The 23,879-nt window shown below is 45.2% G+C and overlaps 1 protein-coding gene across 1 annotated transcript in view; it reads right to left on the reverse strand.

Moving 5' to 3' along the window:
* The window catches only part of cav3 (caveolin 3), a 38,880-nt gene extending 18,189 nt beyond the window's left edge, over nt 1-20,691 (reverse strand). Inside the window, exon 1 of the mRNA XM_073072934.1 lies at nt 20,328-20,691. Coding sequence (XP_072929035.1) covers nt 20,328-20,438 — 111 coding nt within the window. The 5' untranslated portion in view covers nt 20,439-20,691. The remainder of the gene's footprint in view (nt 1-20,327) is intronic.
* Between the last annotated feature and the right edge of the window lie 3,188 nt (nt 20,692-23,879).

Here is a 23,879-nt window from a genome sequence, read left to right on the forward strand (position 1 = left end):
TGATTTTATTTGTTTTTTATTTATAGATTCAGCACAGTAACAGGCCCTTTGGCTCAAAGAGCCCGTGCCACCCTATTACACACGTGACCAATTAACCTACTCAGCCACATGTCTTTGGAATATAGGAGGAAAACAGAGCACCCAGAGTAAACACACACATTTACAGGGAGAACGTGCAAACTCCCTTCAGACGGCGGTGGGAATTGAACCCAGGCTGCCGGTGTTGTAATCGCATTACACTAATCTCTACGCTACCATGCTGTCCCATTACAGCAGTGGCCACACTCTCTGTTGCAAATCCCTCTGATGGGAATTAATTCCAGCAGGTTTTCTTCCCTGAGAACCCGAGTGAATCAGTTAATAAAACAGCAGCCTCATGGTAACACAAGAGACTGCAAACACTGTAATCTGAGGCAAAACTATAAAGTTTATACTAGAATATAAAAGCAAGGATGTAATGCTGAGGCTTTATAAAGCATTGGTCAGACTACACCTGGAACACTGTGAGCAGTTTTGGGCCGCTTATCTAAGAAAGGATGTGCTGGTGTTGGAGAGGGTCCAGAGGAGGTTCACGAGAATGATCCCAGGAATGAAAGGGTTAATATATGAGGAGCATTTGATGGCTCTGGGCCTGTACTCACTGGAGTTTAGAAGAAAGAAGGGGAATCTCATTGAAACCCATTGTATATTGAAAAGCATTGATAGAGTGGATGTGGAGAGGATTTTCCCTTTAGTGGGGAAGTTTGGGATGAGAGGGCATAGCCTCAGAATACAAGGATGTCCTTTTAGAACAGAGATGAGCAGAAATTTCTTTAGCCGGAGGGTTGTGAATCTGTGGAATTAGTTGCCACAGGTGGCAGTGGAGGCCAGGTCATTGGGTATATTTAAAGCGGAGTCAGGGTGTCAAAGGTTACAGGAAGAAGGCAGGAGAATTATGTTGGGAGGGATAATAAATCAGCCATGATAGAATGGTGGAGCATTCGATGGTCCACGTGGCCTAATTCTGTTCCTATGCCTTACGGCCTTATGGACTTAAGCAACAAGCCGTTGGAGGATTCTAACAGGCCGGACACCTTCTGTGGAGGCAAAGGGATAGTAAACTGCTCAAGTTGAGTTTGGGAGTGCAGTGGAGAGGTGAAAGGGAGATGTGAGGCACACTCTGGCAGATGATACGGGTAACCATGTGAGGTGGAGATTAGTGACACCAGGGCTCTACTTCCAATTCCGTCCCTTCACTGAACTGAAAGTGAGGTCCGCTGCACAGTAAGCATAAAGCTAGCTACTCTGAGTGCTGCTTGTTGCTAGGCTGCCAAACACCAGCAAAAGCGCTGAGCCTTCGCTCCAGAAACAGAACGTTTATCAGGGTCAGGTTACAGCTCAGCCAATCAGGCAACCCCGCCCTCCTGGGCACCGTAGATCCCTCATGTCTCGGCTGCAGTGCTGGCAGTGCATAGCGTGTGAGTGAAGCATTCCATCGGAGTGGTATTCTGTCTGAGCAGGTGTCACCAGCTGCCAGCTACCCCTTCTGTGCCATTGGTTTGCCTCAGCAAATACCACCCTGTCCCACCTCCAATCTAGCAGAGGTACAAAGGCCTGAGAGATCGCCTGTGAAATAAGACTGCGGGTCTAAGAGTATTTTTTTTTAAATCCTTCTTGACTTTATGCAATGCTAGTACATGATCAGGACTGGTACCTCAGGAAATCTGCAAAGGAATTTGTTGCACTGTGATCATGTGATGATTTGAGTTCAGTTTCTCGAAAAGTCTTTGGAAATAAAAATGCACTGGTCACTGAAAGGGCAGGATGCCTGGCAGCTGCAGCTGGACTCAATAGACAATAGACAATAGGTGCAGGAGTAGGCCATTCGGCCCTTCTAGCCGGCACCGCCATTCACTGTGATCATGGCTGATCATACACAATCAGTACCCCGTTCCTGCCCTCTCCCCATATCCCTTGACCCCGCTATCTATAAGAGCTCTATCTAACTCTCTCTTGAAAGCATCCAGAGACTTGGCCTCCACTGCCTTCTGGGGCAGAGCATTCCACATATCCACCACTCTCTGGGTGAAAAAGTTTTTCCGCATCTCTGTTCTACCCCTTATTCTTAAACTGTGGCCTCTAGTTCTGGACTCACCCATCAGCGGGAACATGCTTCCTGCCTCCAGCGTGTCCAATCCCTTAATAATCTTATATGTTTCAATCAGATCCCCTCTCATTCTTCTAAATTCCAGTCCCTCTCCAAAGTGGCCGGATAATTGACCATCAAAGTGGACTCGTCAGAGGGCCACACAGGGATACAGCACAGAAACAAGCCCTTCGGCCCATTAAGGCCCCACCAACCATCAACCAGCAGTTACACCAATCCAGCAAATTCCATTTTTTAAATTCTCTTCACATTATCAACTCCCCACCCCCAGGGATAACTTGCACAAAATTCTGGAGGAACTCATCATGTCAGGTAACATCCAGGGAGGGAAACAAACAGTTAATGTTTTGGGCTGAGACCTTTCACCAGGACTGGAAAGGAAGGGGGAAGCAGCCAGAATAAGAAGATGGTGGGAGGGGAAGGAGTACATGCTGGCAGGTGAACAGGATGTGAAAATGATGGTTCCCATGGTGGGGGAGTCAGGACAACAGGGCACAGCTTCAGGATGGATGGGCATCCATTTAAAACTGAGATGTGGAGAAGTTTCTTTAGCCAGAGAGTGGTGAATTTGTGGAATTTGTTACCACAGGCAGCTGTGGAGGCCGGGTCGCTGGGTGTACTTAAGGCAAAGTTTGATCGGTTCTTGATTGGACACAATATCAAAAGTTACCAGGAGAAGGCTGGGGAGTGGGGCTGAGGAGGGGAAAAATGATCAGCTGTGATTGACTGGCGGAGCAGACTCGATGGGCCAAATGGCCTAATTCTGCTCCTATGTCTTATGGTCTATAGGTGACACCAGGTGTAGAGGAAGGTGGGTGGGAGGTAGGTATGAAGGAAGAAGCCGGGAGGTGATAGGTAGAAGAGGCAAAAGGCTGAAGAAGAAGAAACTCAATAGGAGAGGGCAGTGGACCGAGGAAGAAGGGAAGGAGGAGGGGCACCAAAGGAAGCTGATGGACAGGTGAGGAGAAGGGGTGAGAGGCAAACCAGAATTGGGAATGGAAAAAGAGAAAAGGGAGTGGAGGTGCACAATTACCAGAAGTTAGTGAAACTGAAGTTCATGCCATCAGGTTGGAGGCTAACCAGACAGAAGATGAGGTGCTGCTCATTCACACTGAGTGTGGCCTCATCACGGTAGTAGAGGACGCCATGGACTGACATGTCAGAATGGGAATGGGAAATTGAAATTGAATTGGAGGAGCACTGGTAGCCATGCCTTTCATGGCAAATGGAGCGAAAGTGCTTGGTGAAGTGGCCCAACAATCTATACGTGGTCTCACCTTTGTGAAGGAAATCTCACCAGGAGTATTGGATATAGTAGATGACCCCAACCGACTCCCTTATCCACTCAGCCTTCCCATCTGATATCCTTCCTCAAAGTTCTGAGTTGAAAGTCCAAATGTATTATCAAAGTATGGGCAGTATACAACCTTGTGATTTATCTCTTGCGGGCACGCATAAAACAAAGAAACAGAAAATAATCCACGAGAAACCACACACGAGCGAGCAAGCAACCACCTGCAAGCAGAACAAGTGCTACACCCGCCCATTCACCTCCTCCCTCACACTCCTTCCAGATGAGGTGACTTTTCACCTGCAGGTCTGTCGAGGCCATCTTCTGGCACACTGAAACAGTGGCTCGGCTGTCTGCACCATTGCAAGACATTCAGCTGTATACACTCACAGACATCAGCACCAACAGCAACACGCTCTGAGAATGAAGCTATCTCTGATATAAAAAAAACACAGGCTTTGGAAGCTCTCATACCTCTCTCAGGCAACCACAGAATCAAAGAGCTCTCAGCACATAACTCACGCATCAACTTTTTGAATATGTTACAATTGATCACAGTCTCCATCCTCTCAATTCAATAAGCAATTGCTCCTCAAAGTACACATCCAATACCCAAAGTGAATCAATATTCACAACTCCTCAGGCAATTTACTGTCGTTCATACCTCATTTTTCAGGCTAAACTGTAGAAGTAAGGGCACCAGACTGTACAATTAACGTAAATTCAAAGTCAAGTTAGATCCCATTCTCATCTGCTTTCAATAATAATTGTTGGCTAAGACTGGTGAAAAGCTAAGGCTGCATTTGTTTTTCTGTTCCCTGGGTCAGGGACAACAAAGGCAGGGAAAAGTTGGGAGGTATGAATGAGTGGAGGGTGAGTGAGTGACTGAGTGAGTGAGCGAGTGAGTGAGAGTGTGTGTGTGTGTGTGTGTGTGTGTGTGTGTGTGTGTGTGTGTGTGTGTGTGTGTGTGTGTGTGTGTGTGTGTGTGTGTGTGTGTGTGTGTGTGTGTGTTTATTTATTTATTTATTTATGGGGGGGATATGTTGTTGAAGAGTATGTGCAGAAAGGTGAGGGTAGGTACAGCCAAGCACAAAATGGACTCGGAGTTCCAAGTTGGAGATCTGAAGCATTTGCACTTGACTTCCAAGCCTCATCTGTACAACGGCAGCCCGACGAGTATTTAAAACAGATGGAGGGTGGCAGCTGTCCAGCAGCTGTGAGGAAGGTACAACTGGCCAAACATCTGTTCCCTGGCAGGTATTCTTGGGAATAATGCACAAAGTGCAAAATCAGTTCATCCCCCGGAGAAGGAAGGATTCAAAGGGGGGGAAAGGGGCCACAGTGGTTGACAAAGGAAGTCAGAGATTGCATAGCATTTTAAAAAAGTATGACAGAGCTAAGGTGAGTGGGAAGACAGATGATTGGGAAATTTTTAAGGAACAACAGAACTTAACTAAAAAGGCAATACGGAGAGAAAAAATGAGTTACGAACGCAAGCTAGCCAGGAATATAAAGGAGGATAGCAAAAGCTTTTTTAGGTATGTGAAGAGAAAGAAGATAGTTAAGAACAATGTTGGGCCCTTGAAGAATGAATTGGGTGAAATTGTTATGGGAAACAGAGAAATGGCAGAAGAATTTAATAAGTACTTTAGCTCTGTCTTCACTAGGGAAGACACAAGCAATCTCCCAGATGTATGGATGGGCCAAGGACATAGGGTAACAGAGGAAATGAAACAGATTGACATTAGGAAGGAAACGGTGATGAGTAGACTGATGGGACTGAAGGCTGACAAATCTCCAGGTCCAGATGGTCTGCATCCTAGGGTACTAAAGGAGGTGGCCCTGGAAATTGCGGATGCATTGGTAATCATTTTCCAATGTTCCTTAGATTCAGGATCAGTTCCTGCGGATTGGAGAATGGCTAATGTTATCCCACTTTTTAAGAAAGGAGGGAGGGAGAAAACAGAGAACTATCATCCTGTCAGCCTAACATCAGTAGTGGGGGAGATGCTAGAGTCCATTATTAAAGATGAAATAGTGGCATATCTAGATAGCAGTGATAGGATTGGGCCAAGCTAGCATGGATTTACCAAGGGCAAATCATGCTTGACTAATCTATTGGAGTTTTTCGAGGATGTAACCAGGAAGTTAGACAAGGGAGTTCCAGTGAATGTAGTGTACCTCAATTTTCAGAAGGCATTTGATAAGGTCCCACATAGGAGATTGGTGGGTAAAATCAGAGCTCATGGCATTGGGGGGAAGATATTGACATGGATAGAAAACTGGTTGGCAGATAGAAAGCAAAGGGTAACGGTGAATGGGTGTTTCTCAGAATGGCAGGTGGTGACTAGTGGGGTGCCACAGGGCTCGGTATTGGGACCACAGCTGTTTACAATTTACATCAACGATTTAGATGAAGGCATTGAGAATAACATCAGCAAGTTTGCTGATGATACTAAGCTGGGTGGCAGTGTGACATGTGATGAGGATGTTAGGAGAATTCAGGGTGACTTGGATAGGCTGAGTGAGTGGGCAGATACTTGGCAGATGATGTTTAATGTGAATAAGTGTGAGGTTATCCACTTTGGGAGTAGGAACAGGAAGGCAGATTATTATCTGAACGGTGTAGAGTTGGGTAAGGGAGAAATACAAAGAGATCTCGGAGTCCTTGTTCATCAGTCACTGAAGGTGAATGAGCAAGTGCAGCAGGCAGTGAAGAAGGCTAATGGAATGTTGGCCTTTATTACAAAGGGAATTGAGTACAAGAGCAAGGAAATCCTCTTGCATTTGTACAGAGCCCTGGTGAGACCACACCTGGAGTATTGTGTACAGTTCTGGTCTCCAGGGTTAAGGAAGGACATCCTGGCTGTAGAGGAAGTGCAGCGTAGATTCACGAGGTTAATTCCTGGGAAGTCCGGACTGACTTACGCAGAGAGGTTAGAGAGACTGGGCTTGTACATGCTGGAATTAAGGAGATTGAGAGGGGATCTGATTGCAACATATAAGATTATTAAGGGATTGGACAAGACAGAGGCAGGAAATATGTTCCAGATGCTGTGAGAGTCCAGTACCAGAGGGCATGGTTTGAGAATAAGGGGTTGGTCATTTAGGACAGAGTTAAGGAAAAACTTCTTCTTCCAGAGAGTTGTGGGGGTCTGGAATGCACTGCCTCGGAAGGCAGTGGAGGCCAATTCTCTGGATGCTTTCAAGAAGGAGCTAGATAGGTATCTTATGGATAGGGGAATCAAGGGATATGGGGACAAGGCAGGAACCGGGTATTGATAGTAGATGATCAGCCATGATCTCAGAATGGCTTGAAGGGCTGAATGGTCTACTTCTGCACCTATTGTCTATCTGCAGCAATGGTCCTGATGAGCGGATCAAGTGTAACATCTCCAAGTTTTCTGATGTTCAAACTGGGTACCAACTTGGTCTGTGAGAGGGAAACAGAAAATGTGTTTGGAGGATATAGACAATTCACATGAAAGGGCATAGACCATGGCAGATGGAAGATAATGTGGAAAAATATGAAAGGTAGAGTACTTTTAAACTAGTGAAAAAATAGAAAGGTGGAGTACTGTTAAATTGCAGATAGATTGAAAAGTGTTGGTCCTGTTCTGGACTACATTCTTAAAACGGATCTGTGTGCCTCTATACACAAGTCACTGAAAGTTACCATGCAGATGCAGCAAGTAGGATGATGAAAGGTGCATTGGACTTTATTTCAAGAGGATGTGAGCACCACAACAAGGTTATCTTGCTCCACAGAAAAGCTTGCAGAGTGGAAGCATTATCTACCAATGAAGGAATTGCAAAAATCTCAGTCAGATGAAGAAGTGAGGGAAGGGGAAGGCGGGACAGGCAAGGGGTGACTGTGCAGCAGAGAAACCCATGGTATTTCTCTTGGGATGTGGATTCTAGCCTCTGAGAATCCAATGCTGCGCATTCCTCATCCTTATTCCACAGGGTCCATGCTGTCCACCATCTTGCTGAAGGTCTTCTCCAGACTCAAAGCAGGAGGAAGTCACTTATCCTTTCAGGTTTGCTCTGCTCTGTTTCTAGCTGAGAAGAATGCTAATTCCAATGACATGCCTTGGTTACGCTCACCTTTGTAGTGGAAGCCCCACTCCCTCGACCACCAACAGAAAACAGCAGATTAAATGGGCAACATGGAGAAAGATTGGAGTTTTGAGTAAATTAAACAAATCTGTGACTTGTTAAACCCATCCACTAGGGAGGATGTGACAAATTAGGGATTTATTCAATCCACTCAAAAACTTAAAAACAACTCCATGGTTCTCTGTGTGTTTACAAGCAAATAAACAGAATACTTAGTATTAGATCAATGGAAGTCACACAAATGTTATTGTTAAAAATAGGATAAATTAACTTTCTCTATGAAAACACAAAATAAATGCCGCTGGACACATTTAGGTCAAACATTAACTGCTGAGATGCAATTAATGCAGTTGACCCATTGAATATTGAGATTCTTCCTTTGGACTTTGTTTCTCTGCTTATCCCAGTAAGAAAGGCTGCAATTTATCGTTGCAACAATCTGTACTTTTGCTCAACTATTCATTGGATGGCATGCTTGGATCAACCGTCTCAATGATCCATATAAGCGCCAACACGAGGTACGACATTATCCATATTTCTTAGAAGCTTGTGCAGATTTAGCGTGTCATCTAAAACTTTGACAAACATTCTCTAGATGCACAGTGGAGGGTATCCCGACTGGTTGCATCATGGCCTGGTAGGGCAACACCAATGCTCAAGATCAGAAAAGCCTATAAAAAGTATATAGTACATATATACAGTATATATACAGTACATTCTATCACAGGAAAAACTCTCCCCACTATTGAGTACATCTGCAAAGAGCGTTACCTCAAGAAAGCAGCATCCATCATCAAAGAACCCACACTGAACTGATTCCGCAACCTATGGACTCACTTTGAAGGACTCTACAACTCATGTTCTCAATATTATCTATTTAATTAATGTAATTTGTTTATTTTTTATATTTGCATAGTTTGTCTTCTTTTGCACATTGGTTGTTTGTTTGTTTGTCTCTGTTTGTGTGTAGTTTTTCCATTGATTCTATTTCATTTCTTTGTATGTACTGTGAGTGCCTGCAAGAAAATGAATCTCAGGGTAGTATATGGTAACGTCTTATGTATTCAGATGATAATTTACTTTGCATCCATCTTATACAGTGCAGACCAAAGGATCCAGTCTCTTAGCATTCCCTTGTGTATCTAGCTATTCAATCTGCTTGCTAGTCTTCATTCCACTCAGTGATTCCCAATTTATTTATTTAGAAATCATCATCATCAGGTGCCATGCCCAGATTGAGCTTTGACTGCCATGGCCCACACACTCCTGTTTCAGGTCGTGGATCAATTCATTGGTATTCATTTCCAGTTCTCTGGCTGCTGTCTCCATCATCATTTGTCTTTGCCTTCCTCTTGCTTTCTTCCCTTCAATCTTTCCTGTAATTGCCGTGCATTCTAATTCCTCTCTCCTAATCACATGTCCAATGAAGTTATGTTGTCTTTTCATGATCTTATACATCTCTCTTTTTATTCAGAGATACAGTGCAGAACAGGTCTTTCCGGTCCAACAAGCTGCATTGCTCAGCAACCTAATCACAGGACAATTTACAATGCCCAATTAACCTACTAACAGTATGTCTTTGACTGTGAAAGGAAACCAGAGCACCCTGAGGAAACTCATGCAGTCATGGTGATAATATACAAACTCCTTAGAGACAGTGCCAAAACTGAACTCTGAACTCCAGAACGCATCGAGCTGCAAAAGCATGGCGCTAACCACTACACTACCGGAGCATCCAATTCTTCCTTGATTCTTTGAATGAGAATCAAGTTGAGACATTAGCAACATCTGCTTCTCCAACATGTTACCTTTACGTGAGCTATTTGAAAGCTCAAGTGCTGTTCTTATGGGCTTGGACACAATATGCTCTGCACAGACAGTATATCACAGTTTGGCAGAGACCTTGTGGGCTGAAGAGCTCATTCCTGTGCTGTGCTCTATGTTCTGTATATGATTAAAGGTACCAGTGCCAAGCTGATTGTTCTCACTTACTTCTGACGAAGAATCCCGTGGGTTCAAACCCAACTTTATTGATATGAACACAATGAGTATGGAATGGCATTCCAATGTTCCATAAATCTATAGATTTGCCAATGACACAGCTACTGTCGGTGGAATCGCAGATGGTGATGGGGAGGTGTACAGGAGTGAGATAGATTGGGGGGTTGAGTGGTGTCGCAACAACAACCTTGCACTCAACCAAGACCAAAGAATTGATTGTGGACTTCAAGAAGAAGAAATTGAGGAAACACACACCAGTCCTTTTTGTGGAGTCAGTAATGGAAAGAGTGAGCAGTTTCAAGTTCCTTGGCATTAACATCACCGAAGATCTTTCCTGGGCCCAACTTCATGTTGCAGTTATGAAGACTGCCTATAGCCAGTGGCTATATTTCATTAGGATTTCATTGGTAGGTACCATCAGAAAGGAGGTGCCTGAAGACACATAGTCAACATTTTAGAAACAGCTTCTTCCCCTCCACCATCAGATTTCTGAATGCATGAACACTACCTCTTTTTGCAAGACCTACTTTTATTATAATTTATAGTATATCTTATGTAGAGCTGCAAAACAACAAATAATGTAACATACGTCAGATAATAAACCTGATTCAGATTCTGTTTTAGAGAGCAAGCTTCACTCTTAGAAATGTGGTTATTTATATGAGATGTTAAACACATCTTGTCTTATACATCCAGGCAAAAGATCCCATGGATTGATATGATAATAGACAATAGACAATAGACAGTAGGTGCAGGGGTAGGCCAGTCGGCCCTTCTAGACAGCACCGCCATTCACTGTGATCATGGTTGATCATACACAATCAGTACCCCGTTCCTGCCCTCTCCCCATATCCCTTGACCCCGCTATCTATAAGAGCTCTATCTAACTCTCTCTTGAATGCATCCAGAGACTTGGCCTCCACTGCCTTCTGGGGCAGAGCATTCCACATATCCACCACTCTCTGGGTGAAAAAGTTTTTCCGCATCTCTGTTCTACCCCTTATTCTTAAACTGTGGCCTCTAGTTCTGGACTCACCCATCAGCGGGAACATGCTTCCTGCCTCCAGTGTGTCCAATCCCTTAATAATCTTATATGTTTCAATCAGATCCCCTCTCATCCTTCTAAATTCCAGTGTATACAAGCCCAGTCGCTCCAATCTTTCAACATATGACAGTCCCGCCATTCCGTGAATTAACCTTGTGAACCTACGCTGCACTCCCTCAATAGCAAGAATGTCCTTCCTCAAATTTGGAGACCAAAACTGCACACAATACTCCAGGTGGGGTCTCACCAGGGCCCTGTACAGCTGCAGAAGGACCTCTTTACTCCTGTACTCAATTCCTCTTGTTATAAAAGCCAGCATGCCATTAGCTTTCTTCACTGCCTGCTGTACCTGCATGCTTGCTTTCATTGACTGACGTACAAGAACACCTAGATCTCGTTGTACTTCCCCTTTTCCTAACTTGACTCCATTTAGATAGTAATCTGCCTTCCTGTTCTTGCCACCAAAGTGGATAACCTCACACTTATCCACATTAAACTGCATCTGCCATACATTTGCCCACTCACCCAACCTGTCCAAGTCACCCTGCATTTTCATAACATCCTCCTGACATTTCACACTGCCACCCAGCTTTGTGTCATCAGCAAATTTGCTAATGTTACTTTTAATCCCTTCATCTAAATCATTAATGTATATTGTAAACAGCTGCAGTCCCAGCACCAAACCTTGCGGTACCCCATTGGTCACAGCCTGCCATTCCAAAAGGGACCCATTAATCACTACTCTTTGTTTCCTGTCAGCCAGCCAATTTTCAATCCATGTCTGTACTCTGCCCCCAATACCATATGCCCTAATTTTGCCCACTAATCTCCTGTGTGGGACTTTATCAAAAGCTTTCTGGAAGTCCAGGTACACTACATCCACTGGCTCTCCCTTGTCCATTTTCATAGTTACATACTCAAAAAACTCCAGAAGATTAGTCAAGCATGAATTTCCCTTCATAAATCCATGCTGACTCGGACTGATCCTTCTACTGCTATCCAAATGTGTCGTAATTTCCTCTTTTATAATTGACTCCAGCATCTTTCCCACCACTGATGTCAGGCTAACCGGTCTATAATTCCCTGTTTCCTCTCTCCCTCCTTTCTTGAAAAGTGGGACAACAATTAGCCACCCTCCAATCAGCAGGAACTGTTCCTGAATCTATAGAACATTGGAAAATGATTACCAATGTATCCACGATTTCTAGATCCACCTCTTTAAGTACCCTGGGATGCAGACCATCAGGTCCCGGGGACTTATCAGCCTTCAGACTCAACAGTCTATCCAACACCGTTTCTTGCCTAATATAAATTTCCTTCAGTTCATCCTTTACCCCAGTTCCTTTGGCCACTATTACATCTGGGAGATTGTTTGTGTCTTCCCTAGCGAAGGTGATGAAGGACAGCGAGGTCCATGATGTCTTGGACAGTTTTCATTTCTCCGCAATGCCAGAAAACAGAGTACAAGTATCAAACAGCTGCAGGAACTCAGTGAGTTAGGCAGCATCGGCAGAGAAAAAAACTCCCAGTTGACTATTCAGGTTTCATCCCTTCTTCTGAACTAAAGACATGGTGGTTAATAGCAAACTTGATTAAATTAACAAGTTCTATAAGTGCAGGAGGCAGCACCAATACAGCTGTCAATGTAGAGCATATAGCACATGGAACAGACCAGCACAGGAAATTATCCCTTTAGTCCACAGTTTCTGCACTAACCATGTTACTAAGTCAAATATATCTCTTCTGCCGGTGCATAATCCATATCCCTCCACTCTCTGCATATTGATGTGTCTATCTAAAGACCTCTTAGACATTACTATCATAATCCCCCCCACTGGGAAGGTCAGAACACAACCTGGTGCATCTCAAACCCTGCTACGTGCCTCTGGTGAAGAGTAAACCTGCAACCTCGAGGACAGTGAGGAAATGGTCGGGGGAGGCTTATGAGGCACTCCAGGGTTGTTTTGAGGCGACAGACTGGCAGGCCCTCTGTGAGCCACATGGAGAGGACGTTGATGGGCTCACAGAGTGCATCACTGGTTATATCAACTTCTGTGTGGACTGCAATGTTCCAGCAAGAACTGTCCTTTGTTATTCAAATAACAAGCCATGGGTAACAAAGGACGTTAAGGACATCCTGAACGCTAAAAAGAGGGTGTTTAGAGATGGAAATAGGGAGGAGCTGAGGACAATACAGAGGGACCTGAAAGCCAAGATCAGGGAGGCTAAAGACAGGTATAGGAGGAAGCTTGAGTGGAAACTCCAGCAGAACAACATGAGAGAGGTCTGGAGTGGGATGAGAACCATCACTGGGTTCCGGCAAACTAGCAACAGAGGAGCTGAAGGCAGTGTGGACAGGGCCAACGAACTTAACCTGTTCTTCAACAGATTTGACACTGTGGCCCCAGCCCATCCCCCACATGATTCATCTGTTGTCAGCCCCCAACCAACACATACTCCACTCTCCCCTCCTACCCCTCCTCACAGCCCTCTACCCTGCTCTCGTGACTACAGCCCTCCCCCACCTGAAAACTCCACAGTGGGCTTCACAGCTGAACAGGTGAGAAGACAGCTGAAACGTCTCCACCCAAGCAAGGCTGCAGGGCCGGATGGTGTCAGCCCCAGGGTGCTCAAAGCCTGTGCGCCCCAGCTATGTGGAGTACTTCACCATGTCTTCAACCTGAGCCTGAGTCTCCAGAGGGTTCCTGTGCTGTGGAAGACGTCCTGCCTCGTCCCTGTACGGAAGACGCCGCGCCCCAGTGGCTCCAATGACTACAGACCGGTGGCATTGACCTCCCACATCATGAAGACCCTGGAGAGACTTGTGCCAGAGCAGCTCTGGCCTATGGTTAGGCCACACTTAGACCCCCTCCAGTTCACCTACCAGCCCCGACTAGGAGTTGAGGATGCTATTGTCTACCTGCTGAACTGTATCTACGCCCACCTGGACAAGCTGGCAAGCACTGTGAGGGTCATGTTTTTTGACTTCTCCAGTGCGTTCAACACCATCTTCCCTGCTCTGCTGGGTGAGAAGCTGACAGTGATGCAGGTGGATGCTTCCCTGGTGTCATGGATTATTGATTACCTGACTGGCAGACCACAGTACGTGCGCTTGCAACACTGTGTGTCACACAGAGTGGTCAGCAGCACTGAAGCTCCACAGGGGACTGTCCTGTCTCCCTTTCTCTTCACCGTCTACACCTTGGACTTCAACTACAACATAGAGTCTTGCCATCTTCTGAAGTTTTCTGATGACTCTGCCATAGTTGGATGCAACAGCAGGGGAGATGAGGCAGAGTACAGGCCTACGGTGGGAAACTTTGTCACATGGTGCGAGCAGAATCATCTGCAGCTTAATGTGAAAAAGTCTAAGGAGCTGGTGATGGACCTGAGGAGGGCTAAGGCACCGGTGACCCCTGTTTCCATCCAAGGGGTCAGTGTGGACATGGTGGAGGATTACAAATACCTGGGGATATGAATGGACAATAAACTGGACTGGTCAAAGAACACTGAGGCTGTCTACAAGAAGGGGCAGAGCCATCTGTGATCCTGTGGAAAGCGGCCAGTGAGTGAGTGGGCCAGTGAAGAAGTGGAGATTTGAGACTTTGACTCGAGAGGCTTCGACGAGAAGAGGCTGAGGACGAGCTTCACTCCAAGTGAGGTAAGGCTGGGTAAGTTCCTTTCAAAGGAGAAAGTTTCAAAAGTTGAGGCAAGTATTGGGTAGGTCATGGCAGCTGAGATCGGCCCCGTGGTTTGTTCATCCTGCAGCATGTGGGAAATCAGGGATACTTCCAGTGTCCCTGACGACTATGTGTGCAGGAAGTGTGTCCAGCTGCAATTTCTGGCAGACCGCATTGAGCGTCTGGAGCTGCGATTGGATTCATACTGCAGCATCCGCGATGCTGAGAAAGTTGTGAATAGCACGTTCAGTGAGTTGGCCACACCGCAGGTAAAGGCTATACAGGCAGAAAGGGAAGGGGTGGCCACTAGACAGCGTAGCAGTAGGCAGGTAGTGCAGGAGTCCCCTGGGGTCATCTCTCTCCTAAACAGATATACTGTTTTGGATACTGTTAGGGAAGATGTCTCATCAGGGGAAGGCAGCAGCAGCCGAGTTCATTGCACCATGGGTGGCTCTGCGGCACAGGAGGGAAGGAAAAGGAGTGGGAGAGCTATAGTGATAGGGGATTCGATTGTAAGGGGAATGGATAGGAGTTTCTGCGGCCACAAACGAGACTCCAGGATGGTATGTTGCCTCCCTGGTGCAAGGGTCAAGGATGTCTCTGAGCAGCTGCAGGACATTCTGGAGTGGGAGGGTGAACAGCCAGTGGTCGTGGTGCACATAGGTACCAATGATATAGGTAAAAAATGGGATGAGGTCCTACAAGGTGAATTTAGGGAGTTAGGAAATAAACTAAAAAGTAGGACCACAAAGATAATAATCTCTGGATTACTACCAGTGCCACGTGCTAGTCAGAGTAGAAATAGGAGGATATTTCAGATGAATACGTGGCTTGAAAAATGGTGCAAGGGGGAGGGATTCAAATTTCTGGGGCATTGGAACCAGTTCTGGGGGAGGTGGGACCGGTATAAACAGAACGGTCTGCACCTGGGCTGGACTGGAACCAATGTCCTAGGGGGAGCGTTTGCTACTGCTCTTCAGGAGGCTTTAAACTAATGTGGCAGGGGGATGGGAACAAGTGCAGAGAGACAGAGGGATGTAAAATGAGGGTAGAAGCAAAAAGTAGTAAGGTGAAAAGTAAAAGTGGCAGGCAGGCAAATCCAGGGCAAAAAGCAAAAAGAGCCACTTTTCAACATAATTGTATAAGGGCTAAGAGTGTTGTAAAAACAAGCCTGAAGGCTTTGTGTGTCAATGCGAGGAGCATTCGTAACAAGGTGGATGAATTGAATGTGCAGATAGTTACTAATGAATATGATATAGTTGGGATCACAGAGACATGGCTCCAGGGTGACCAAGGATGGGAGCTCAACATCCAGGGATATTCAATATTCAGGAGGGATAGACAGGAAAGAAAAGGAGGTGGGGTAGCATTGCTGGTTAGAGAGGAGATTAATGCAATAGAAAGGAAAGCCATTAGCCTGGAGGATGTGGAATCGATATGGGTAGAGCCGCATAACACTAAGGGGCAGAAAACGCTGGTGGGAGTTGTGTACAGGCCACCTAACAGTAGTAGTGAGGTTGGGGATGGCATTAAACAGGAAATTAGATATGCGTGCAATAAAGGAACAGTAGCTATAATGGGTGACTTCAATCTACATATAGATTGGGTGAACCAAATTGGTAAGGGTGCTGAGGAAGAGGATTTCTTGGCATGTATGCGGGATGGTTTTCTGAACCAACATGTCGAGGAACCAACTAGAGAGCAGGCCATTCTAGATTGGGTATTGAGCAATGAGGAAGGGTTAGTTAGCAATCTTGTCGTGCAAGGCCCCTTGGGTAAGAGTGACCATAATATGGTGGAATTCTTCATTAAGATGGAGAGTGACATAGTTAATACAGAAACAAAGGTTCTGAACTTAAAGAAGGGTAACTTTGAAGGTATGAGACGTGAATTAGCTAAGATAGACGGCAAATGATACTTCAAGGGTTGACGGTGGATATGCAATGGCAAGCATTTAAAGATCGCATGGATGAACTACAACAATTGTTCATCCCAGTTTGGCAAAAGAATCAACCAGGGAAGGTAGTGCACCCGTGGCTGACAAGGGAAATTAGGGATAGTATCAAGTCCAAAGAAGAAACATATAAAGTAGCAAAAAAAAGCGGCACATCTGAGGACTGGGAGAAATTCAGAGACCAGCAGAGGAGGACAAAGGGTTTAATTAGAAAAGGGAAAAAAGATTATGAGAGAAAGCTGGCAGGGAACATAAAAACTGACTGTAAAAGCTTTTATAGATATGTGAAAAGAAAAAGATTGGTCAAGACAAATGTAGGTCCCTTACAGTCAGAAACAGGTGAATTGATCATGGGGAACAAGGACATGGCAGACCAATTGAATGACTACTTTGGTTCTGTCTTCACTAAGGAGGACATAAATAATCTTCTGGAAATAGTAAGGGACCGAGGGTCTAGTGAGATGGAGGAACTGAGGGAAATACATATTAGTAGGGAAGTGGTGTTCGGTAAATTGAAGGGATTAAAGGCTGATAAATCCCCAGGGCCAGATGGTCTGCATCCCAGAGTGCTTAAGGAAGTAGCCCAAGAAATAGTGGATGCATTAGTGATAATTTTTCAAAACTCCTTAGATTCTGGATTAGTTCCTGAGCATTGGAGAGTGTCTAATGTAACCCCACTTTTTAAAAAAGGAGGGAGAGAAAAACTGGGGAATTATAGACCGGTTAGTCTGACATCGGTGGTGGGGAAAATGCTAGAGTCAGTTATCAAAGATGTGATAACAGCACATTTGGAAAGCGGTGAAATCATCAGACAAAGTCAGCATGGATTTGTGAAAGGAAAATCATGTCTGACGAATCTTATAGAATTTTTTGAAGATGTAACTAGTAGAGTGGATGGGGGAGAGCCAGTGGATGTGGTATATTTAGATTTTCAAAAGGCTTTTGACAAGGTCCACACAGGAGATTAGTGTGCAAACTTAAAGCACATGGTATTGGGGGTATGGTATTGATGTGGATAGAGAATTGGTTGGCAGACAGGAAGCAAAGAGTGGGAGTAAACGGGACCTTTTCAGAATGGCAGGCAGTGACTAGTGGGGTACCGCAAGGCTCAGTGCTGGGACCCCAGTTGTTTACAATATATATTAATGATTTAGATGAGGGAATTAAATGCAGCATCTCCAAGTTTGTGGATGACACGAAGCTGGGCAGCGGTGTTAGCTCTGAGGAGGATGCTAAGAGGATGCAGGGTGACTTGGATAGGTTAGGGGAGTGGGCAAATTCATGGCAGATGCAATTTAATGTGGATAAATGTGAGGTTATCCACTTTGGTTGCAAGAACAGGAAAACAGATTATTATCTGAACAGTGGCCGATTAGGAAAAGGGGAGATGCAACCAGACCTGGGTGTCATTGTACACCAGTCATTGAAGGTGGGCATGCAGGTACAGCATGCAGTGAAAAAGGCAAATGGTATGTTGGCATTCATAGCAAAAGGATTTGAGTACAGGAGCAGGGAGGTTCTACTGCAGTTGTACAAGGCCTTGGTGAGACCGCACCTAGAGTATTGTGTGCAGTTTTGGTCCCCTAATCTGAGGAAAGACATTCTTGCCATAGAGGGAGTACAGAGAAGGTTCACCAGATTGATTCCTGGGATGGCAGGATTTTCATATGAAGAAAGACTGGATCGACTAGGCTTATACTCACTGGAATTTAGAAGATTGAGGGGGTATCTTATTGAAACATATAAAATTCTAAAGGGATTGGACAGGCTAGATGCAGGAAGATTGTTTCCGATGTTGGGGAAGTCCAGAACAAGGGGTCACAGTTTAAGGATAAAGGGGAAGCCTTTTAGGACCGAGATGAGGAAAAACTTCTTCACACAGAGAGTGGTGGATCGGTGGAATTCTCTGCCAAGGAAACAGTTGAGGCTGGTTCAATGGCTATATTTAAGAGGAAGTTAGATATGGCCCTTGTGGCTAAAGGGATCAGGGGGTATGGAGAGAAAGCAGGTACAGGGTTCTGAGTTCGATGATCAGCCATGATCATACTCAATGGCGGTGCAGGCTTGAAGGGCCGAATAGCCTACTCCTGCATCTATTTTCTATGTTTCTATCTCTATTTCCTGAGGAGACTGAGGTCCTTTAACATCTGCCGGACGATGCTGAGGATGTTCTACGAGTCTGTGGTGGCCAGTGCTATCATGTTTGCTGTTGTGTGCTGGGGCAGCAGGCTGAGGGTAGCAGACACCAACAGAATCAACAAACTCATTCGTAAGGCCAGTGATGTTGTGGGGGTGGAACTGGACTCTCTGACGGTGGTGTCTGAAAAGAGGATGCTGTCCAAGTTGCATACCATCTTGGACAATGACTCCCATCCACTCCATAATGTACTGGTTAGGCACAGGAGTACATTCAGCCAGAGACTCATTCCACCGAGATGTAACACTGAGCATCATAGGAAGTCATTCCTATCTGTGGCCATCAAACTTTACAACTCCTCCCTTGGAGTGTCAGACACCCTGAGCCAATAGGCTGGTCCTGGACTTATTTCCACTTGGCATGATTAACTTATTATTATTATTTAATTAGTTATGGTTTTATATTGCTATATTTCTTCACTATTCTTGGTTGGTGCAGCTGTAACGAAACCCAATTTCCTTTGGGATCAATAAGGTATGTCTGTCTGTCTGTCTGTATCTGCTTCCACTACTGCCCCTGACAGCATATTTCAGGTACTCATCAATCTCAGTGAAAATAAACTTACCCCGCACATCTCCTTTAAACATTCCTCCTCTCACTTTAAATGCACGTAGTGGAGAAGGAGTTGGGGAGCGGTGCCAGAGTGAGTTTGGAAAGTGGACGACTCCGTCTAGCCAACAAAAGGGCAGGCATAGCTGGAGCCCGTGCCTGTGCCCATGGTTACACACTTGATTGTGGGATGAATCAAAAGAGAAGTTGCTCAGGGTACGAACAAGTTCGCTCAAGTAGAGGAGAGAGTTACTCGATGAAAAGGCATCTCTTTAGAATGGAGATGAGGAGGAATTTACTTTAGCCAGAGGATAGTGAATCTGCAGAATTCATTACCGCAGACAGCTGTAGGGGCCAAGTTACTGGGTATGTTTAAAGCTGAAGTTGATAGGCTCTTGATTAGTAAGGGTGTCAAAGGTCATGGGGGAAAAGCAGGAGAATGGGGTTGAGAGAGGTAGTAATCAGCCATGGTGGAACAGCAAAACAGACTCGATAGGCCAAGTAGTCTATTTCTCCTCCTGTGTGTTAGCGCCCTGTGGAATTGGTTGGATTTATGTTCTAGAAAGCTACAGAGACCCAAGGCCTTCCATATCGGGGATGGACGTCCACCATGAAGATGAGGCAGTGGAAGTAACTGCATGGTGGAAAGCAAGCATGTTTCCCAGATGTAGGTAGGAAGGGATTGGACAAGTTGGGGGTGGGCGAGAGGTACAAGGAGCTGGAGCAGGAGTCTCCAGAAAACCTACTGTGGGATGAATGTTTGGAGGATCTTGCAATGCATACTTCCCAGGGTATCAACAACATTCTGTTGATTGTCAAAGATTTTACCTCATAAAAGCTTTTTTTTGAACTCTTGTTTTGTTTTAAAGCTCCCGTTTAAAGTAATCCTCTTTTCGGTAAATGATATCCGGCCGCCGCCACATGTGAGATAATCAATGAAAATTTAACTTTACAACTGTGGTTAATATCGAATCGCATTCCGTACTACAGTAAGTGCAATTCAATCCAGAGTCTGTACATTCATAACAGAGCACGGCGGGTTAATTATAGAGCGGCTGTCAACACCTCGGGGCTCGGTATATTTAGGGTAGGCACGCATTTAAAACGGTAACACTTCCCCCTTCCCAAAAAAAATGACTGGAGAGGTGGGCGAAACGGTCAATAATGAAGTGCAATTAGCCTTTAGAAATTGGAGTAAACTTGAAGGCGCGCGTTTGTTTTGAATAGTGTAACATTATTAAAAGGCAGGTGTGTGTGCAAAATGAAGGGCACGGGTTAATGAATGGATGAACGGGTTTGGGATTCCCCAGCGCATGCAGGTTACAATAGAGGAAGCGGTTTCTACCTTGACCACATCCTCGTTGATGCGGTTGGGGTCGCGGTTCACCAGGTCGATTTCTTTCGTGATGCCACCGATGAACTTCTGCTCGGCGCTGTTCGGTTTAGTCTCGGCCATGGCTCGCAGCAAATTTGCTACCGACTGGTCGAGCCGCTCGAATGGACGGGAAGTACAGCGTGCCTGAGTGGCGAAAGGAGAAGGTCGGTCGTAGGAAGCGGTGGCGAGGACTTCTCCGCAACCACCCCCCACCACGAAGTGCCTGCCACACCCGGGATATCAGCCTGCCCCGCAAGTCAAAACTGCCCGGAGTCCCTGCACCCCCGCCGTTCCACCACCCTGGGGCACTCCTCACAGCCAGTGCCGAGGGCGACCTCTGGCACCGTTATAGGGCAATCCCGCGCCTTGTTTTAATAATAACACCGGCAGGAATTCCTCCCTGTTGCCTGGACGCTGCGGGAAGGGGAGTGAGAGCATAATTCTCAGTTAGACCCAGAGTAGGCGATCGTAGGGGCCGAGCTTCTGACTTGGGATATTGGGAGGTGAGATGAGCTTTATGGTTTAGAAAAATCTTTAATGTTTGAACTGTTTTTAACCAAAACAAAAGAACCCAACGGAAAAAAATGTACTTTTTCACTCATAACTAATCATTTATGAACACATTAACACAGGGGTGTCAAACTCATTTTAGGTCACGGGCCGGATCAGTCGGACGTGTGCGAATGCAGCTTTCGTTGCCTCCGTTTTTTCAGCCTGCTCTCATGTGTCTCAGTCTCTGCTATAACTACAAAGTGCTTCACTTCACAAATTCCGTTTCTTATGAAGAAGACTGCCGAATAAACACTAAAAACCCTGAAAACCTGGTACCTGAATAAACTCAGCATTAGCCATATCATACGCCATAGGCGCTTCGATTACTGGGGCCAGCTTTAATAGTAATTAGATATTATTTCGCGGGCCTTGAGTTTGACATATATGCACAAATCATGAATACATTTCATGCATTGTACTGTACAGTTGCGCAAAACAGTGTATTTATTGCACGACATATGTCAGTGGTAAAAAACCTGATTCTGATTCAAGAGGGATGCCTCAAAAAGACAGCATTTATCATTAAGAAGGTACAGGAGACTAAAGACACACACTCAACATTTTAGGAATAACTTCTTCCCCTCTGCCATCAGAGGGCCCATGAACACTACCTCAGTAATTTTGCTTGGTTTTTGCACTACTTGTTTATATTTTTATATTTGTCATTGTAATATATAGTGTATTTATGTATTTCAGTTAATATATACATATACATATACACACACACACACACACACACACACATAACTAAGGCTTTTGCATAGTACTGTGTGTGGTGATATTTGTTGTGCAGAGCACTTCTGTAAATCTGGCGGGAGAAGAAGATGTTGGGAATTGTGAGAGTGGTGTACCGCGGGAGGGGAGTGGAACAGGTATTAAACTGGATTCTGATTCTGGGACTCTCACTACTCTGGAAAAAGACACACGGTCTAGGTATCCAAACAGGCCTTCTGCCGATTCACTGCACATATATCTTCCAATCTACTTTCCTGCGTTCAGTGCTACAGTGTGTTTCCTCTACCAGTGTTGACTGGGCGACCATTTCCTCGGGACATATCTATTCAAAGTTAAAAGCAAATTTATTATCAAAGTACGTCTGGAAGGCCTCTGTTGATCAGGGTCGACATGAATGTTGCATCCTAGCTGTCTGGGTAGGCTAGCCGGGGTAGTACTACATGGAGAGCAAACTGTTGCCCATGTAGCAAGCTCCCCCTCTTGACGAACCTGGTTGACCCAAAGGAACGGCAGAGACCAATACCGCTTGTTGCCAGCAGTGTTGCAGGAGTTGCCAGTCAGCATTGAACTCAACATAGGACTGCCTTAGGGACTCCAGCTCCAGCTATTTTCCTCAAGGCTTACTCCCAAAGCCTTCCCCAATGAGTGGGTACAGCCACAAGGCAGTGGAGGTTTGAGATCAGAGTTTTCTTTCTCCTAGATGAGCTGCAAATCACTACTGATGAGCCCCATCTGCCCAAAGTGACTGGTGTTAAGGAACCAGTCACCCAACTTGGCACTACCTCCTGTCAGTAGGAACAGTTCCGCTGGGCTTAGTAGCTAAGCCACACGTGAAGGCCAAGAGTTGGACTTGGTTGTCAGAGGCTATTTGAGTTGTATGTCAATGGGAGCATTTAATAGGTAATGGGAGCTTGTCCCCATTATCAGCCCTGGCTTAAGGAGTCATATATATCTATCCTGAGGTTCATTTTCTTGGAGGCATTTGCAGTAGAACAAAGAAACATACTTTACAGAAAGATTGACAAAACTCCCTTGAAACTAATAAATAGTCTTCAAGGTCTTGGCCTCAATACTTCCCTGCGTAATTGGATTCTGAATTTCCTGACATGTAGACCCCAGTCACTTTGGATTGGCAACAACACCTCTTCCACGATCCTCATCAACACAAGACTGTGTGCTTATCCCACTGTTCTACTCGCTTTACACTGATGACTGCGTGACTAAGCACCAATACCATGTTCAAGTTTGCTGATGACACTACTTGTCGTAGGTCGAATCAGAGGTGGTGATGAATCAGCATATAGGAGGGAGATTGAAAATCTGGCTGAGTGATGTCTTAACAACAACCTTTCACTCAATGTCAGCAAGACCAAGGAGCTAATTATAGACTTCAGGAGAAGGAAACCAGACGTGCATGAGCCAGTGGAGCATCAGAGGTGGAGAGGGTTAGCAACTTTAAATTCTTTGGTGCTAATATTTTTGAAGACCTGTCCTAGACCAAAACTTAAGTGCAATTACAAAGAAATCACGGCAGTGCCTCTACTTCCTTAGAAGTTTGTGGAGATTCGGCTTGACATCTAAAACTTAGACAAATTTCTATAGATATGTAGTGGAGGGTATATTGACAGGCTGCATCACAGCCTGATATGGAACACCAAAGCTTTTGAATGGAAAATCCTACAAAAAGTACTGGATATGGCCCAATCCATCACGGATGAAGACCTCCCAACTACTGAGCACATTTACATGAAATACTGAAAAGCAGCTTCCATAATCAGGGATCCCCACCACCCAGGTCATGTTCTCTCCTGGATTCTGCCCTCAGGGAGGAGGTGCAGGAGGCTCGGGACTTGTACTACCAAGTTCAGGAACAATTACTACCCCTCAACCTTCAGGCTCCTGAACTAAACTTCACTTGCCCTATCATTGAAATGTTCCCACAACCAATGGACTCACTTTCAAGGTCTCTTCATCTTATTTTCTCAATATTTGTTGTTTATTTATTTATTTATTTGTTTGTTTTTGCATTTGCACAGTTTGTTGTCTTCTGTACTGTGATTGAACGCCATGGTTGGGTGGTCTTCCACTGATTCTGTGATAGTTACCATTTTATAGATTTGTTGAATATACCCACAAGAGATTGAATCTCAGGATTGTATATGGTCACATATATGTACTTTGATAATAAAATGAACTTTAAACTTTGAACAAACAACCGACTGTGCAAATACAAAA

This window comes from Hemitrygon akajei, chromosome 19 (assembly GCF_048418815.1).
Source record: "Hemitrygon akajei chromosome 19, sHemAka1.3, whole genome shotgun sequence".
NCBI lineage: Eukaryota > Metazoa > Chordata > Chondrichthyes > Myliobatiformes > Dasyatidae > Hemitrygon > Hemitrygon akajei.